At 42.0% G+C, this 21,092-nt stretch overlaps 1 protein-coding gene across 1 annotated transcript in view; it reads right to left on the bottom strand.

Moving 5' to 3' along the window:
* Prestin (prestin) overlaps positions 1–21,092 on the bottom strand; it is a 422,871-nt gene that overhangs the window by 175,732 nt on the left and 226,047 nt on the right. Inside the window, exon 2 of the mRNA XM_067141052.2 lies at positions 5,115–5,239. Within this exon, the coding sequence (XP_066997153.2) occupies positions 5,115–5,239 (125 nt within the window). The remainder of the gene's footprint in view (positions 1–5,114; positions 5,240–21,092) is intronic.

A 21,092-nucleotide genomic window follows, 5' to 3' on the forward strand; every position in this document is an offset into this window, starting at 1 on the left:
AAATTACAGGGTCTTTATTTAACATCTACACAGAACCGCTGCTCAAACTACGGCAAGTTGTTATTGATCTTCTCTATAGATAAACTACTGGCACCTCAAAGGTCTGCCTAGAAGCGAGTGGGATGGAAAGAGGAAGAAGCAGAGTTATCAGGCTTCTTTCTGCAGTGCAGCTAATAATATATGCGTATCACCCATGTTGTCCGGCTCCATGGCTAAATGGTTAGCGTGCTGGCCTTTGGTCACAGGGGTCCCGGGTTCGATTCCCGGCAGGGTCGGGAGTTTTAACCTTAATTGGTTAATTTCGCTGGCACTGGGGCTGGGTGTATGTGTCGTCTTCATCATCATTATTTCATCCTCATCACGACGCGCAGGTCGCCTACGGGAGTCAAATCAAAAGACCTGCACCTGGCGAGCCGAACTTGTCCTCGGACACTCCCGGCACTAAAAGCCACACGCCATTTCATTTCATTTCACCCATGTTCTTGAGCGAAATAACACGACAAGAAATCGCAACCCAGTGCGTTACTCCACACGGTCTTGACAAAGACCGGTCATTCAGCATTCTCAGGTTTTCATTGGATACTGCAGGGCACTCACTGGTGTGGGTTGAATCAAGGAACATTTATCCTCTAGTCTACCGCAGATATCATTGACGCGGCACAAGGCAAGGCAAAATCAAAGCCGCGCCGCACGGTCACGTTTAGAAGCACAATAATACCGCACTGACACTCGTCCGCTGGCCGGTAGAATGCGCACCGTATTTGCGCGCAACTCACCGTAATCCGTAACCCACATGGGTTTCGGTTCGAGTACGAAAAAAAGGGAATTCAGCTCATGTGAGTGAAAGAGTGATATCCCGGGGCCATACGTAGTCTATCTTGACAACAATTAAAAAATACTAACATGGGACCCTCAGGAATGCGAGGTCATGTACGGCCAATGGTACTGAATGCGTTCGAAACCCAATCTATCGTCTACTCCGCATGCGCAATATTGGCTGCGAATGGCAACAGGGGGTGGAATTGTAGGTATCCAAAAGCGAACACAGCGTGAGGCTATGAGGTGCAGTTAAACAGCACAATCGACAAGTACATCTCAACAATTCTATACTGCTAGTAGAATTTATATAAAGCAGTGCAATGACAACCATAAACAAAGCAAACATGGCCTTAAGCTGCGTTTACACTAAGCACAATTCCCTCGCGAAATAATTTCGTGAGGGAGTGCGGAGTGAGGGCCCTCGCTACGAGTCGGAGCCTTGTCGGTTTTTGTCCGCGCATCAAACGGTTTCGCTCATCGAATTTCGCTCAGTGTAAACGTGGTCCCCGAAGTTGCGCGAGGGATGAATCAAGAACAGTGCTTGCAGCTCATCGAGCTCTACAAAAATAGAGATTTTATGTGGAAACCGAAAAACAAAAACTATTTCAATCGCAATAAAAGCGAAGATGCGTGGAAGGAAATTAGTTCTTAACTAAACTTTCCTATTTCTACAGTGAAAGGGGCATTTCTGTTTCTGTAGTACAAACGGAAGCCAAACTTTGTGTGTGTCAATTCTGTTTATATTATATAAATTGTCCTAATTTAAGCTTGAAGAATGCGTGTGATTTAACCTACCTGCGAGTGCTACATAAGTAAAAATGGATCCAAACAGCGTGTGTGAAGTGTTTTGTAATATCACCATGTCCAAGATGGATTAATTCAAATCCAAAGCGGGGACTAAGAGGATGCAGCTCACGTTCAACACAAGGTAAAAGAGCATGTTGTATTTATATCTAATGTAATTAAAATGACGTGAATAACGCGTGGTCCGGTTAGGTTATGATCCTATAGTTTTTTAATATGGAAATTCGCGTACTTGATATGGAGTAGTGTGGCGTTTGAATTAGTTTTGTAAACTAATCCGTGATCGAGGCCGGAGCAGTCAGATTAAACGATCGGAATGTGAATGTCCCAGGCTCAATAATAATAATAATAATAATAATAATAATAATAATAATAATAATAATAATAATAATAATAATAATTGAAGTAATAATCAAATCATGTTTGAGTCGTTGATGATGTAAGTCTTTATGTTTGTGTTTAATCAGATATTTACTTGACCTTAGGATTAATTTACAGTCCAGGTTTATTGCAGGCACTTTGGAGGCAATAATAATAATAATAATAATAATAATAATAATAATAATAATACCCGTGTGGGGATTTACCGGTTACCTCCATCGGGCGCGTCCCATTGGAATTGGGGAAGCTCGCTGGCTCTGCCGCCAGCAGAGTCAGAGGGTAGTAGGGAAATAAAATACCACCGTGAAAACAAAACTGGTCCCTAGCCAGGGTTACGGCGAAGACTGGTAAATGACCAGAAGCCAGAAAACATCTTGAGGCAACCTCTAGGGCTAACAACCCTAGTTGTAAAAGGATGGGTACCCGTCCAAAGCAAAGTCAAGTCAAAAAGCATGATGGCACAACATTTCAAGAAACATACCCCAGGGGGTAAATCTTCGGAGAAATCCCTCGTCGTGAACGCCACAGCGCACGAGTCTCGTTCGGATTCTGGGGGAGACTCGACATCATGCAAGAGACGAGTCGGAGCGTCTCGGTGTACCCCGAAGAGTCAAAAACTCAGGCCAAAATCTAAAACCTTTCTAGCTACTTTCAACATAAATTCACTTACACAAACTGGCAAGCTGAAAACCCTCACCAAAGCTCTTCACGAAAATCAGATATCCATAATGGCTCTACAGGAAACAAGGTACCCAGATGAAGAGATTTTTGAATCCGAAGGCTACCGATTTTTCAAGAGCAAAGCGCAAAGAGAAATCCTCAATGGAGCTGTGATGCTGGGAACCGCGTTTACTGTTAGAACCAAGATCCTTAAATCGGTTGCAAATTTCGAACCTGTGAATGACAGATTGTCTATACTCACAATTAAATGCGCGAACAAAACCTACGCCCTAGTTAACGCACATGCTCCTACAAACGATAAGAACAAGTCTGATCCAGACGAAGTTGATAATTTCTGGGACCTACTGGATGAAAAATTAAACAAAATCCCCAAACACCATGTCAAGCTTCTTTTGGGTGACTTCAATGCCCAACTAGGTCGTGAACAGAAGTACAAGAGAGTTATAGGAAATTACCCTGCTCACAAAAGAACCAATCCCAACGGCAAAAGACTGGTGTCCATTTGCGAAAATCACAACCTGCAGGTCATGTCGACCCACTTTCGCCATCTACCCAGAAAGCAAATGACTTGGCGTTCTCCCGTCCAAGCTCTCGGAGAGTTCCAAATTGATCATATTGCAATCTCCAGGAGAAACAGCCCTGAGATTATGAATGTCAGGGTAAAGAAAAGCATCAATGTGGCCTCAGATCATTATATGTCTCTTATCAAATTCAAACCAATTCCCACAAACACAAGGAAGACAACCAAACAGATCACACGCTTCGACAATGATAAACTTCGGCAAAGGGTCGAGGAGTTCCAGGAGAAGGCTAGACCAAATGACACTGACTTTAACAACGCCAAAAGTCTCCTTGTTGAGGCCGCCAAAGACGTTGCAGAAATCAAGAGAGGCAAAAAGCATGCCTGGTGGAATGGTACCTGCAAATCAGTCCTCCAAGAAAGACTCAATGCGTGGAAACAGTACTACTCTACGAAATCAGAAAATGATTGGGAAACCTACTTTTTCTTTTGTTTTGGGCACTATGTGGACAGTGCTGTGTATATCTTGTAAATATCAATTTCAAGTGTTAGGTTAGTAGAACCACCGGGTATTCACAGTCAATAAATTACAGCAAGTTCTTTACGCTTACATGAAGGCACCGCAAATAAATAATGTACCACTACAAATTTAGTGTAAATAAATGTTGACTTCTGCAAATGAACCGACCTTTGGTAGAATGTTATGAAATTAATGCCGCAAGTTGATCTAACAAGGTGGAATCTGCCGCCATCAACAATGAAGTGTATCACAATTGGTTTGTCCAGGTTAAGTAACAAGCGGCAAATGGAACTATGTTAAAAGGCGAGTTCATTTGGCTCATGTAAATACTGAGGCATTTAGCCTATTACTTTTTGTAATGTTTTGTCCAGAGCTATCACAGTAATTTAATTTAAGTTATGTTATGACAGAATATGTAATTTCTAACATTGAATTTTGTTTCAATGTAAACACAGCCTTTTTGACTTTCTTTCAGCCACTGGAGGTAATTATGTGGCAAAGTTATATAATTAAAAGTGAAATAATATCCAACTGAAAGAGTGTTCATGATTCTTTTTATTTAACGGTTATTTTTAACAGTTTTGGTAACTTTCGAGGTTTGTAATTTAAGTGTAGATAGATACGCAAACATGTGAGTTGTCTCAGACTATTTTAATTAGTTAATTAATTATTCAATTTCATTTAATTTACAGTCTTCATTTTTTAAATCTGAGACTTAAGTTTAGAAGTGTTGAGTCTAGCTTGGAAGACAACAGGTTTTTGTATAAGCGTCTATCGACGTATATTTTGTTTAGTCATGGTGTTTATTATTTAAATTTTACCTACATCCAACTTATTTGTGGCATATTAGTTGGAAAACTATTGAGTTTTTATTTTATTTTAGCTAGTTACTTGTTAATCCAGTTTATTTTACTTCATTTTCATTTTAATCCTGCTTTTTTTTTTTTGCAATTTTCGTTAATAAATTACTTTCATTTAAATTCGATTCAGTCTTGGGTAACTTTATTTGTAGTAGATAGTTAGACCCCCCTATTTGCGACCACGAGGAAGATCTAGGGACGTTCCACACCCGAGAAGAGAGTCTACGTGAGCGGTGAGTATTTTTGTTTTTCAGCAGCAGCCGGAGCACCGCCACTCATGCCGTGAAAAGGGCACAATATTAATGAGAGATATGGCACATCGCATCATTACAAAGTATTGGACAAAAAGAGGAGAGACAGTACAATATTCTGAAAGTAAATTATAACTCAAACACGTAATGCTGACGGCCATTCATCAAAAAGACAATCTAGGCTGTAAATGTTCTGATGAGAAAGTTACTTCAGGCTAGTCCTAGCGTGAGATAATTTCAGTTTTACAAGGAAAGGTGAAAGGCTTTTCGAAACTCACCTTGTTTCCGTGGCTTGCTATACTGGAACCGTTTGTCGAATTCCGCCTGTTTACAGGGATGGTCTCCAGGGTGAGATTTTAATGGAGTAAGTCCATTGATGACTGTGTCGTACTCGTCAGGAATACTGCAAAGAAAAGAAGTGCATGTCTCAACCAACAGAGTAAGGTCTAAGGCAGGGCCTCTCAGGGTGCATGCGCGTGGTGCATGCACTGTGCACGGTGCAAAGACGACTTCGCTTGGTTGACCAGAGTGCAGACCCCTCCACTCCTCTCTCCCCACACCTGTCTCACCCGTTCGGCCTGTCTCCGCGTTCGTCACCTTCACTGCTGTTTCTCCCCCACTGCGAAATGTTTACGTGTGGTGAGCGGAGACGCTCAGTTGTATGGGACAAGGTTACCAGTGTTATTAAAAAAATTAAAAAAGTGAATTAGAAATACACATACATGTTTGAGAGGAATGTACACATAATTTTAAAAAATGCAGAACCCGTAACCAAAATGAAAATGCTACAGTACTGGAACAAACCTCATTTGTGGATATAGAATGCTCTTCTTCAAGATGTTTCAAATTCCTTAATTCTTTCTCTCTGACGTTTCCTATGATTTCACAATAATTTTCCGAATGTAGTCTGTTGTAGTGTCTTTCAGCAGACGATTTTCTTACGCACGTAATTATCGTCCCTATCGTCCCACAGATTAAGCATTTGGCGCTATCGTCACGACAAAAAGAAAACAAAAAAACAAAAAAAAAACGAAATTTCCCAGTTCGATTGAAATGGACTTTCGGAAGTCTTTGCTTTCTTCGAAACAGGTTGCTCCATTATTACGTTGTTGTCGTGCGCTTATCTATTTCACTGATAAACACGTCGTCTACCACCAAACGCTTCGTCGCTCTCAGCACACTACACCATCCGAGTCAAGCCGAGTTTAGGCGAAGCGTACCGATGCACAGTGCACAGAGCCTATGCACCTCGCTCTGCACGCGTGAGAGTTTGGGCGTTTGAGAGGCCCTGGTCTAAGGTCTGAGGAAAGATGTACCTATATAGGGTGAAGAAAATGGCGCACCCGGAGTTCACCATGCGATTCCTTATCCACATTGATGACAAAGTTTTTCTATCAAAATAAAATCGGATGCATTTGCAGGAACACAATCGAAATACGACCTGGCAACAATGCACAACGCGCGGCGCATCGGAATGTACAGTACGTAGTAATGTGCATCACGACACATTAATAAAGCATGCGTAGTAGTTCAGTGAATAGACTGCTGGATTAGATAACGAACTTGCACCATGGAGCTTCCAGTTCGAATCCTGGTCTAGTTGTCTTTCTGTTTCTGCATGTTTGTCGAGTTCACTGGTTAGTTAATGTCATTTACAAGCAATGCAGCACTTTATTATTACGTCACGTGATGCCAACAGTCAATCAGATGTTAGTGGAAGCCTGGTTCCCTGTGACATGGGGTTTTCTTTAAATTGCGTGCATTAGTTACGAACCGTCCGACTCCTTGGCTGAATGATCAGCTTTGAGGCCTTCCGTTCAGAGGGTCCCCGAGTTCGATTCCCGGTCGGGTAGGTGATTTTAATTACTTCCCATTAGTTCTTCTGGCTCGGGGACTGTGTCATTGTCCCAACACTCTTCTCTTCATATGCAAACAACACACTACACTACCAAACACCACAGGAACAGGCAATAATGATAACATCACTTCACATAGAGTTGGCATCAGGAAGGGCATTCGGCCGTAAAGCAGGGTGAAATCTATATGTGAACCCGTGACCCCACATGTGCAGGAAAAGCGGTAAAAGAAGAAGAAATCTAAGAACCGCGTAGTGCAGTACCGTAACTGATTTTGTTAAATTCACGTAGTGCGGCTTCCTGATACAGCTGACGTTACTGTGTACCCTGTCAGCGTACTGGCCTTCGGTTCAGAGGGTCCCGGGTTCGATTCCCCGACCGGATCGGGGATTTTAACCTTCATTGGTTAATTCCAATGGCCCGGGAGCTGGGTGTTTGTGCTGTTCCCAACATCCCTGCAACTCACACACCACACATAACACTATCCTCCACCACAATAACACGCAGTTACCTACACAAGGCAGATGCCGCCCACCCTCATCGGAGGGTCTGCCTTACAAGGGCTGCACTTGGCTAGAAATATCCACACAAAATTATTACTGTGTACCCTATTATTCTCAATTGGGTTTATTTGTGTTATGTATTTGTTTACATCTGTAACAAGTTAATCTTATGTTTCAATGTTGAAATAAAGGTAACAGGCTCCATCCAGCAGTTATCACTAGGCTACTGGTGGGAGCTATTATCCCTATTATTCCAAAATCCTTTTAGTATCTTCAGTATCCTCGCGATTCCTGGCAGTCGCCGAATATCTGGTAAACACCAGGCTCCACCGCGCAGTGATCTTTCCATGCTATTTAATATCAAGCGCATAAGATGGCATGCAAAGACGTATACGGAACGTAGTAATACCGATTGTAAAAAAATTCAATACTTAAACTTCTAGGAATGATAGAAGTGTCCAAGACAAATATGTGTTATTAAACCATAGATCAGAAATTGATAAGTGAGGTACTTTTACATGTGATTGTGAAAAGAAACTATTAGAATTCAATTTAATTGTAGTCCTTCAGACTAGAAAAAACTATTCTGAAGTGCGGCATCCTGCTTCAATAAAAGCTCTGCAACGTCGTCCCATTGTCTGCCGTCAGTGTCCCTGCACAACATAGTGGGGTGAGTTCGGGAGAACGAGTAGGCCATACAATAGGAGGCCGCACTTTTGACTAGTTTTTGTAAAGAATTACACTTAATGTGAAATATAATAGTTTCATTTTCAAACACGTCAACAAATACTGCCATTGTTTTATTTCCTTTATTTTTTGCTAGCGGTTTAACGCCGCACTAATATATCGAATGTTTTCAGCGACACAAGGATGGGAAGGAAGTGGCCGTGGCCTTAAGGTACAGTCCCGGGATTTTCCTTCTGTGGAAATGGGAAACCACGGAAAACTATATTCACGGCTGCCGACGGTGGGATGCGAACCCATTATCTCCCGATTGCATGCTCACAGCTGCGCGACCCGTACTTCAATTATCAATTTCGACCGATTGTTCTTTAATAAACATTTGCTTTGGTCTCGTATCATCCCTGTAAGTTAAATTACGGAATTTCTTTTACATCCACTGTAAGCTAACTTTTCAAACAGAAATGTGAAATGTAATCGGGAAATGGTGGGTTTGAACCCCAATATCGGTAGCCCTGAAGATCATTTTCCGTTTCCTATTTTCACACTATGCAAATTCTGGGACTCTACTTCAATTAAGGTCATGGTCTGTCCTTTCCTAGTCTATCGTCGCCAGAAAAACCTGCCTGAGTTGGTGCGACGTTAAGCTACTTGAAAAATAAAGGAATGTGAATTTTGAACATAAAATGTCCGAACAACAAAACCTTCAGACTCTCCTTGAATCTTAATTATCAGACGTGTGAATGGACGATAGAATATCGTGGTCTTACATATAACTCTCAAGTGAAGAGTGCCTTAATCTCATATTGTATCGTACGTAATCTAGTGAGGGTCCAAAGACCAAGGTGGACAACACCTGTAATTATTACGTGTTCCGATCCGCGGATGAGATCTCTCTAGTTTTAAAATCTGCCAGAGGGTGAAGGCTACCTCTTCAGATGTGAAACAAAGCAAAACAAACAAAGCGAAGCCTATCCGTACAGACGTTGAAGGCCGCCAGAGAGAGGAAGCTAAATGTTGCCACTATTCGTAACAGCTGCATTAACAAGAAATCCTTACTGAGTTGAGCCTTGGTGGACAAGAAATAGTTTCTTAAAATAGCCTATTCCATGCAAAATTTCAGCTGCGTATGAATAATGGTTTTGGAGCACCAAGAGGAAGGACAAATTTGTTTTCGTTATATCTTAAATTCACCTAATTATCATTTTGCAAAATGCGACATGCACTGGTCGTCCGGTTACGCTCGCGCAGCTGTGAGCTTGCCTTCAGGATATAGTGGGTTTGAACCCCACTGTCGGCAGCCCTGAAAATGGTGTTCTGTGGTTTCCCATTTTCACACCAGGCAAATGCTGGGGAGGTACCTCAATTAAGGACGCGGCCGGTTCCTTCCCACTGCTAGCCCTTTCGTATCCCATCGTCGCCATAAGACCTAACTGTGCCGGTGCGACGTAAAAGCAATTTTTTATCTAGTTGATGATTGTTAATCTGATACAAGCATATTGGTGGTATTTTCTCTTTAAGAACTGAAGTAGATCCAGGCGGGGTTACGTCATTCGTGGTTTTGAGATCATTAAGTTGTTCAAATCTGTTCTGTGTCGGAATGTCAATTACATGACATCTTTCGTTCTGCTGTGACGCTAACGGGCAATGACTTTTGTGGTGGTGAACGTAAGTGGCAATGTTCATTTCACACCGTGTGTTCGTTATAGGAATATTAGACATGTTATCGCCATCACTGTGCACTCAAGTATCACGAGGAACATAATTCAAACGAGATGGTTGAAGCACGTGTTTACTTACAGTAATTGGTGTGTTGGGGTGGTTGTTGTTGTTGTTGTTGTTGTTGTTGTTGTTGTTGTTGTTGTTGCAGACCTTGAAGTGAAGCTGGCTGTGTTTCCCTTGTTGGGCTGCTTGAACGTTATCACCATTATGCACTAATTTTAATGACATTTTTAGCCGTTGCGCTGTATTAGGAGGTTGAGAATCCACTGTTATATGTTAGATCCCCTTGCCGTTCCCTATTAAAAGGCGGCTGCCTGGCCGGAATTACCATGTTTTCTGGCAGGATCATTTAAATCCCAATAGACACAGCAGATAAAATGCCACCTTTTAAAGGAAAGGACATATAAGTCAAACGAATAATAATATAAATGTAATTTATTTTGTATTTCGTTTCTAAATGATCACTGCGTATGTATTTGCACTAACCTTAATTTTGAATATCCACATTTCGCTCCTGATTGCATTTCAAAAACCACCTCTTTCTACACAGTGGTAGTGCTTACATTTGAATGTTGTTTGCTGCTCTGTTTTTCATCTGTAAGCACAAAGCACACTCTTTGGCACGACCAGATATCTTCACTAGCGAATGAAATAATTTATGGGATGGAATGCCGGTGGGCAAACTTCTTTTCCTGTCCGTATGTTTGCGTGACGTGAAGTTCCCGATCAGCTGTTGCATCAACTTTCGTCAGAAGTTGAGTTGTCTGTTTCCATGAGCTAAGAGAGCTAGTCAGTTACTCAAAGAATGAAACTAAACAGACATAGATCACAAAATTAAAAATACATGTTCACGAAATTTAGACGATCATCCAATTCCATAGTATTCTCTTTTCTGATCACTGATGTCCACGCTACCCATATGCTTTGTGAAATTTATGACAGCATGAGGAGATGCAATTTCTATTTCTTCATTTCCTCTACCGCTTTTTTTGTTTCACTGTACCACCATTCATAGAATTTGAATTTGTTGACAGAGTTCGATAGCTGCAGTTGCTTAAGTGCAGCCAGTATCCAGTAATCGGGATATAGTGGGTTCGAACCCCACTGTCGGCAGCCCTGAAGATGGTTTTCCGTGGTTTCCCATTTTCACACCAGGAAAATGCTGGGGCTGTACCTTAAGGCCACGGCCGTTTCCTTCCCATTCCTAGGCCTTTCCTACTCCATCGTAAAGCAAATAGCAAAAAAAGAAGCCTTCGGACAGTATGCCTGTCTTGCCAAACTGTTGCTGTTACACCTTCACTTTGCATTTTCCTACATTCTCCCTTCTTGAGTTTCAACTGTGCAGGTTTCCTGGAGTGATCCGGCCAACTCTTTCTATTTATCGTCGTCGTCGCACAACTATAAGTGTAATGCATCAGCAATAATTTCATCAACTTTGCAGAACTGAATTTGTTATCGAAGTAAACGTGATGCTATCTTCCCCAGTATTGTTCTGTCAGATATGAAACGAACCGATCTCCTAATAGTAAATTCTGGTCTGGTGTTTCTTTCTTCACTTTGAAAATGTCACGTTTCAGAATGTAGCTTATAGTCAGCAATATCTCATACTTCGATACGTCATTTGGTGGGATTCACTGAGAAATACTGTTTCAAGTTGTTTTTTGAAACGTACCGTAGCTTCATCTATTGTGAATTTCCCGCCAGTTGCGTACAAAATTCCGGATTCTTCTGTAAGTTGGAGCTGGTCTTGCTTTGTACAGAATGTCATTATATTCATCTTGTGGTTACTCAGATGTAAATACTGCCCAAGTTCCCTAAACCGTTTCAGTGTCGTTGCCTGCCTTAGTAACTGGCACATGCAAACATTCTCCTAGGAAGTAATCGTCAATTTCAGGTAAAACAACGAAACCAGTATAAATGAGAACATCTACGTATGCCCTTATTCCGTCAGCGTTATTGTCTTACCAAGTAGTATCAATAGGGCCAGTTTTTCTGTGCAAATATTCGGCATGAATATTCGTCTGCTTTCTGTGAACTCCCAGAAGGTAAAACGTTATTTGGACCAGCATTGTTTTCCCATATTTCCAGCTCATCAAAAGTCAAAACGAATATCGCGACTGCAGATATCACGAGTAACAGTCCTCTGCAGCCCTGCCCCTCTGTCTTCACACAATATTTGGTTACAATTTTCATGATTCTTGGAATCATTATCACTACTACATTCATCAGAATACAATAATTCTGAACCACTAATAGGAAGTTTACCATCTCCCATAACTTTTAACATATCTGCAATTTCTCATTCTTTCAAACCTTTGGTAAGAAAAATCATCATAATATAATTTCGTTCGACTATTGCTAGCCTGGTGCAGTCCTTGTAAAGCAGACCCTCCTATGAGGGTGGGTGGCATCTACCATGCATGGGAAACCGTGTTATTGCAGTGGAGAGTAATGTTGTTGTATGTTGTATGTGAGTTTCGGGGGTGTTAGGGCAGTACAAACACCCAATCCCAGAGCCAGGGGAATTATCATTTACGTTTAAAACCTCTGACCCGACCAGGAATTAAACCCGGGGCCGTCTGTACCAAAGGCAACTACGCTGATAATTCAGCCAAGGAGCCGGAAAATAATAATAATAATAATAATAATAATAATAATTGTTATGGGAATATTGTGGGTCACAGAGTGTAAGAAGGTACCGGGGTGAATGGGCGGACAAGGAAATGACCAGAGCATAGGCCTACGTTAAAGCACTAATTTTTAAATTTTATTTCTTTCCTTCCTTTGTTTTACTTCAAAATTTGATAAATAGAAGATCCGAATAAAAAATAACAATACAATAATGAGCTTGTCACCTCCAATAACAGCGACAAAGTCCAACAGTCAGGTACAAAACTAGAGAGAATTATCAACATGATAATATACGAAGGATGAGCATTAAAACTGTGAAAACTGGTTCACTATTTATAAGAGTATGTTTACTCCCCTAACTTACATAGCCTAGGAGTCTGAGCTCAAAAATTAATACAGTGCAGCCTCTCACAGGCATAAGATTTTAATAACGCACTGATAACCTGTAGGTTGTTCTTAACCATAGTATGTGGGCTTATTTATTGCTTGACAGTTTGTTACACACTGGTCTATACACAATTTCAAAATCAACAGGGGCAATGAGTGCCCATTCTATATGGTCTTAACCCTGACAGTAACACGTCTTTAGTTACACCACACGCCTCGAAGACGTGCCACTCAAAGCCTATTATTTAAAGTTACGTTAAAGTTACCAGACGGAATGAACAAGGATTAGAGGTGGTGGAGGGGATAACTCCCCTCCTTATGAGTACTAGATGGCATTCATTCGCACGACACGTCAGAAAATCGTATGGTGTAATTGTCAGGGTTAATGTAAAAAGAAAATATTTAATATGATTAGCCATGAACAAAGGGCTAGAAGGCGAAACCCGTGCACTCCTAGAAGTTTCTAAAACCCTAAGTGGGCTTATGACCCAATGACAAAGAGGCTAAGCCTATTCTACGCCGGGGTGACTAAATTAAAAACATTAAATTCCAAGAGAGTATTAAACATTTTAGATGATTAGAACCTTTAGTTACCCCATACCAAGTTCCCTTACATTATATGTTTCCCAGCAGGGATTTGAGTCCTCAGACTTGCCGAAAATCTACATTTAAACCATGAAATTAGAACTTTACATGAATTAAAAAAGTTTGAAACCTTCCCCCTCAAGCCATTTGCCGGAGCAATCCCATGTTCAGAAAATTCTGCCATTATCTTGAGCTGCTGGGCCTTCCAAACGGCGCCCTGCGACCCTGCCCCCGTAGAACACGCCACACATCCTAAACTGGAGTAAAGATGATGACGACACAGCCATAACGTGCCCAGCTTTTATAGCACTTCGAGGGGAAGTTTCTAGAACTCTTTACAGATAGGTTGGATGCCTGCAGACACCCCCAATTTTAATTGGCTAGAGAAAATATTCACAAAATTTCTAATTGGTTGATAGATACAGAAGACTGACGGGGAGGGGGGCAAAAGTGTTGACAACCTTGACACAAGAACAAAATCTTCAAAACTAAGGTTACCGACCTCTGAAAATTAACTTTCTCTTAAAAACTGATTGTCCTCAATCCCGTCAGAGGGGTCACTTAGGCCGATGGTAGAGACATTTAACAGTTGCAAACCCAAGCATCTCGCATTTCATTAGTTCAAGTTCAATAATATAGATGGCGCGCAGTGTAACTGGACGGAAAAGGTGTACCCCCGGTACAACAACAACAACAATAATAATAATAATAATAATAATAATAATAATAATAATAATAATAATAATAATTTTTATTTTTACAATTTGCTTTACGTCGCACTGACACTGTAGTGTCTTATGGCGACGATGGGGCAGGAAAGGGCTAGGAGTGGGAAGGAAGCGGCCGTGGCCTTAATTAAGGTACAGCCCTAGCATTTTCTTGGTGTGAAAACAGGAAACCACGGGAAACCATCTTTAGGGCTGCTGACAGTAGGGTTCGAATCCATAATTTCCCGAATGCTACGTGACCAAAATCGCAGAGCCACGTTCATAATAATAATAATAATAATAATAATAATAATAATAATAATAATAATAATAATAATAATAATACAATTACTTCAGACATTCGGCTAACTTTTGTTCGGTGCAGATAGCTTCTCGAAATTGTGTATTTTGGCCACCAGTTTCATCCTTCATGAGGTTGTGCAAATAACTGAATTCCTTATTCAATCTGACGTACATCTGAAATCTTCCTGGATGTCTAGCTCCCTTACTAAATTGTGATATTCACCCTTTCCTTCGTTTCATGTACCCACCGTATTTTGAGGCAGACAGTATTCGTGGCAACAGAAAGAGCACAGGCAATTAAAAGCTCATCAGAATCCGATGGATACTACAATGAAGGACAGTGTGTTTCCTGTCTTCACGCCGCATGCAATGAAAACATCAAACTTCCCTACACGATGACCTAGCTCAGCGTGAGTTGACAATAGTGTGTTCCCGCCTTAAAGTGCCGAGAGCTTGCTGAGTCATGGGAATGCCCTTCAATATTTCTGTCAACACACTTCAAATGACTGCGTGTGTGGGCGCGTGTCATACCACCTGTAATTGAAGAGGGAATCCGCGAGAAACTACTGCAAGATTGTGTCTAACACTAAGATAAAATCAGCTGTGCAAAGCCTTGGCTAAAGTTCGGAGTGTTTTAGCGAAGCCAGAAGCTAAAGATTCGGAGGATTCCCAAAACTGTAAATAAATCTACACCAAAAATAGTAAGCAGTAAGACATATACAAGTGATGAACGAGGAACTTTTATGGTATACCGTTCATAATCGAACGAACTAAGTGTGCGGTGCGGGCTGCGTAGCTGCAAGTTTGCATTCGGAATATGGTGGGTTCGATTTCTACTATTGGCAGCACCGGGCGAGTTGGCCGTGCGGATAGGGTCGCGCAGCTGTGAGCTTGCATCCGGGAAATAGTGGATTCGAACCCCACTGTCGGCAACCCTGAGGATGGTTTTCCGTGGTTTCCTATTTTCATACCAAGCAAATGCTGGGGCTGTACCTTAATTAAGGCCACGGCGGCTTCCTTCCCATTCCTACGCCTTTCCTATCCCATCGTCGCTATAAAACCTATCTGTGCCGGTGCGACGTAAAGCAAATAGCAAAAAAAACTATTGGCAGCTCAGATGATTTTCCGTGGTTTCTCATTTTCGTATCAAGAAAAATGTAGCAGACATTATTGAAAAGGAACATAAATGAATTCGATATCAGCGACATGTTGGGAAAAAAACTGAAGAAAACTAAGGCCACGGTCGTTTCCTTCCCAGTCCTAGCCCTTTCCCATCCCATCGCCAAGAGCCTATGTGAGTCAGTGCTACGTTAAATCACTAGAAAAATGGTGAAATCTATTGACAAGCATATAAGGGAAAATTATCATTTCCAGGCTCAGTGGAAGAACTGCTCCATGCAAGTAAAGCCCACTTTTATTATTTCACAAGTTTTATTCTGTAAACTAGTGCTAATAAATCAATCGTGAAGCATATTTAACGTCCCCTTCTATTGCCGTACATATTAAAAGATGCGGGAATGTCAGCATTTTACTCTGAAAATTTTTGGAAACCTCTCTTTCAAGAAAAGCGAAAACGTACTAAAAGTCAAAATTTCAAACGTTATTGTGAACTTGTACATAATATGATATATATGTAATCGAGTAGGTCTTACTGCTATACGGAAATATTTTAGTTGGGAGGTTCCATTTATTTCATTGTTTTGAAGATTCAACTAATACAACATATTACAACAACTATTTATTGTTAAAACGCATTTTCACTTCAACTGACCGCAATATAGGGGAGCAACAAAAAGAGCAAAATAATTCTCATACATACATACATACATACATACATACATACATACATACATACATACATACATACATACATACATTTATTACATACATACATACATACATACACTGACTGACAGAGCAAATGCAACACCAAGAAGGAGTGGTTCGAAAGGGATGAAAGTTGGGGAAAAAACAGAGACGGCACGGACGAATAATTGATGTTTATTTCAAACCGATATGCAGGTTACACAATGCGCACGGCATCGACTCAGTAGGATGTAGGACCACCGCGAGCAGCGATGCACGCAGAAACACGTCGAGGTACAGAGTCAATAAGAGTGCGGATGGTGTCCTGAGGGATGGTTCTCCATTCTCTGTCAACCATTTGCCACAGTTGGTCGTCCGTACGAGGCTGGGGCAGAGTTTGCAAACGGCGTCCAATGAGATCCCACACGTGTTCGATTGGTGAGAGATCCGGAGAGTAGGCTGGCCACGGAAGCATCTGTACACCTCGTAGAGCCTGTTGGGAGATGCGAGCAGTGTGTGGGCGGGCATTATCCTGCTGAAACAGAGCATTGGGCAGCCCCTGAAGGTACGGGAGTGCCACCGGCCGCAGCACATGCTGCACGTAGCGGTGGGCATTTAACGTGCCTTGAATACGCACTAGAGGTGACGTGGAATCATACGCAATAGCGCCCCAAACCATGATGCCGCGTTGTCTAGCGGTAGGGCGCTCCACAGTTACTGCCGGATTTGACCTTTCTCCACGCCGACGCCACACTCGTCTGCGGTGACTATCACTGACAGAACAGAAGCGTGACTCATCGGAGAACACGACGTTCCGCCATTCCCTCATCCAAGTCGCTCTAGCCCGGCACCATGCCAGGCGTGCACGTCTATGCTGTGGAGTCAATGGTAGTCTTCTGAGCGGACGCCGGGAGTGCAGGCCTCCTTCAACCAATCGACGGGAAATTGTTCTGGTCGATATTGGAACAGCCAGGGTGTCTTGCATATGCTGAAGAATGGCAGTTGACGTGGCGTGCGGGGCTGCCACCGCTGGGCGGCGGATGCGCCGATCCTCGCGTGCTGACGTCACTCGGGCTGCGCCTGGACCCCTCGCACGTGCCACATGTCCCTGCGCCAACCATCTTCGCCACAGGCGCTGCACCGTGGACACATCCCTCTGGGTATCGGCTGCGATTTGATGAAGCGACCAACCTGCCCTTCTCAGCCCGATCACCATACCCCTCGTAAAGTCGTCTGTCTGCTGGAAATGCCTCCGTTGACGGCGGCCTGGCATTCTTAGCTATACACGTGTCCTGTGGCACACGACAACACGTTCTACAATGACTGTCGGCTGAGAAATCACGGTACGAAGTGGGCCATTCGCCAACGCCGTGTCCCATTTATCGTTCGCTACGTGCGCAGCACAGCGGCGCATTTCACATCATGAGCATACCTCAGTGACGTCAGTCTACCCTGCAATTGGCATAAAGTTCTGACCACTCCTTCTTGGTGTTGCATTTGCTCTGTCAGTCAGTGTACATACATACATACATACATACATACATACATACATACATACATATATTACATACTTGTAGAATGTTGTGCCTTTTCAACATTCAGTCTTCAAACCTCTATGAATGAGCTACAACTAACAGTGACCTCGTTTAGTACTACACTACTTTGTTTCTTGTGTTTTGTGATGGTTACGGACGGTTAGTATGTACATTTATGATATAATTACAGAACTATCTTCTAGTATGAAATTCAATTATATTTTGATTCAGTAATATTCAGCAAGCCGGTCTAGAAAGCCAAGAATAACGGCCGAGAGGATTCGTCGTGCTGACCACACGACACCTCGTAATCTGCAGGCCTTCGGGCTGAGCAGCGGTCGCTTGGTAGGCCAAGGCCCTTCCTGTAGAGCCATGGGGTTTGGTTTGTTTAATATTCAGCAATGGGCTGCCTGGCCGAGGCGGTAAAGACGGAGGTGCATATGGTCCTGAGGTTCACTCAGCCTACACCAAAAATGAGTACCAGGTTAATTCCTGGGGGCAAAGGCGGCCAGGCGTAGAGATAACCACTCTACCCATCACGTGCCGAGGTTAACAATGGTGGAAGCCTTTACCTTCCACTCCTCCAAGGGCCTTCATGGCCTGTACGGAGGTGACTTTGCTTTGCTTAATATTCAGCAGCTTAACTAAAGAACATGATCTTTCGCAGAATACTTTCTGTACACCGTAAAATGGTCCGGCTCCTTGGTAGAATTGTCAGCGTAGTCGTCTTCGGTTCAGAGGCCCCCGGAATCGATTCCCGGCCGGGTCGGTAATTTCAACCTTAAATGGGTATTCCTCTGGCTCGGAGACTGGATATTTGTACTGTCCTCAACATCACTGCAATTCACACTGAACATTACCTTCCACTACAAAAACATGCAGTTCGCACATGTGGCAGGTGCCGCTCACCCTCGTTGGAAGGTCTGCTTTACAACCGGCTGCACCAGGCTAGGGACAGCCACACGAAATAATAATAATAATAATAATAATAATAATAATAATAATAATAATAATAATAATAATAATAATCAGGCAGGATTCAGATTAGGCCGATCGTGTCCAGAGCAAATCTTGAACCTTAAGCTAAGCCTAGGACATCAGAGAATTTGCAGCAAAAATTTAGTCTGCACATTTGTTGATTTCAAAAAACCCTATGATTCAGTTGATCGCAAATCACTCTTCCAAATACTGACATAACAAGGTTTAGACATGAAAACATTTACATTCATAAAACAGACACTGACAAACACGAATTCCAAAGTTAAATTCATGGCGGAAATCTCAGATCCCTTTGAAATCAATACGGGAGTAAGACAAAGAGAGACTGTTACCTTTACTCTTCAACTGCGTCCTTGAAAAAGTGATACGAGAATGGCGCAAACAAAAATTGGTCCTCAAAATTCACCAACCAATCACTTTAGGCAGAGGAAAACTAGCGATAGATTGCCTAGCATTTGCTGACGATCTAGCAATATTAACCCGAGACATTTCAACAGTCCAAAATCAGATTGAAGTCCTGAAAGAAACTGCGGAAAAAGTCGGCCTTCAGATATCTTTTGAAAAGGCAGAATACATGACTTGCAACAAACATGCACCAAAATTCACAGAGACAAAATATGGCAAAATGAAACGAGTATAAGTGTCTTGGTGAAACAATTCAGGAAAATGGACTCGAAACAAACGCCAATGAAATTAGATGCCAAAAGATGGAAACTCCATATCGACTAACCAAAATATCTAATAGCAAAAATGTATCTCGAAGCACACAAAACTAAGATTTTACAATACAGTCATTAAACCAGAATATCTTTATGGATCAGAGAGGCTAATTTTGAACACGAAAGCAGACACTGAAAACATTGAGAAAAAGGAACGCGACACCATGCAAAAATGTCTAGGCCCAAAACTCACCAACGGACAATACCAACTTAGAGGCAGACAGGAAATCACGACTATTCTCTGTGACATTACAGAACGTAGGCTAAGATTCTATGGACATATTAAAAGAATGCATCCAGACAGACTTGCCAAACAAAGAGTCGAATTCTATGAATGACAATTAAACGGATTGGCGAAATCAAAACCGATTTGAAACAGGCAGAAATTACACCAGCAGATGTCCAAAGCTGGGTAATCTTCAGATCCAGAAATCACAAATGGCAAGTTGACCAAGAGGAAAGACCAAAGAAGAAGACTGGAACCACCTGGTCTGAAGCCAGAAAGAAGCCCACAGTAAAAGAATGAAATAAATATGGGTACAGAGGAAGGCACATGCACGTCTCTAAATACTTTGTGTAGTCTTAATGGACTTATTCACATATATTATTATTATTATTATTATTATTATTATTATTATTATTATTATTATTATTATTATTATTATTATTATTATTATTATTATTATTATTATTCACTGAAAGTCTCGTACTTCTGGCCGTCATTCTTCCTCTCCGTAGAGTTGAAAGTTAGCTAAAGTATCATTTCCTTACACAGCACTGAAGATGAAGTTGATTCTAATACTTTTTAGTTTTAGAAACTTTCCCAACCATCTTCAGCACTGGTGAACGGTTTTCCACTATAACTACTGTTGAATTTCCCTCACTATCTTCTAAGTGTACACTTCTTACTTACGACGATAACTGACCCACTTTCGCTACACTGAGTTGTTGGTTTTCCTTATCACTCTACGCGTCTTGTTCACTGTTTCCCCTGTACTCGTATCACATTGCTCATTCACAGGCACCACAGCCACATTATCATCTTGCGTTCTCTTTCCATTATCTCCAACGCACCTTCCTGCCATGCATGATTCAATCTTCAGCTCTTTCTTACTCTTTCTCTTCGGAGAATCTGATAACTACTTTCTATCCATTTTATATTATGAAATGATACAACACGGGGTCAAAGCACGGCCTTACCCAACTTACACATAATCAACAAACCTGCTAAGCAGACAGGAATAGGAACTATACGGACCGGATATTCGTGATCAACAGATATCGACAACTGAACTAGAACTGCAGTGGTGTGCGACTCTCTTTCGAGATTTTAGTGATCAGAAAATATCCATAGTTCAATTGGAAGATTGAGGGATTTTAAAGGAAGACAATTTCATTGATAAATTCAACTTACTCATAACGCGTATACAGGAAGGTAACGATGGGGCCCACTTAAGTTCAGCCCCACCCCTCACCCAGCAGCTGTGGGTCCTACGGGGCCCTTAAAACGGCCCTGGCTAACACATCCATAGCAGTTTATCGTACAGGGTGGCACACCCATATAAAACTTCCGACTTATTGAAGATAGTGATAGGCGGTTTTCACCTAGGTGAATAGTAATAAGGAGCACATGAAAGAACGTGCAGTGTGTGTCCTGTGTTTTAATAAGCACCGAAACAGTGACACAATTTCTGTTGCACGCCTTGTTGATGGTACGCAGCCACATTCATGGTTCCAATTACACACATGTCCGTAAGATAAGGAGATACACGAGATATCATCGCGTCATGGCGACGCGGTGCGGACTAAACTGTGGTTGGGC

Source organism: Anabrus simplex, chromosome 2 (assembly GCF_040414725.1).
Source record: "Anabrus simplex isolate iqAnaSimp1 chromosome 2, ASM4041472v1, whole genome shotgun sequence".
Taxonomy (NCBI): Eukaryota; Metazoa; Arthropoda; class Insecta; order Orthoptera; family Tettigoniidae; genus Anabrus; species Anabrus simplex.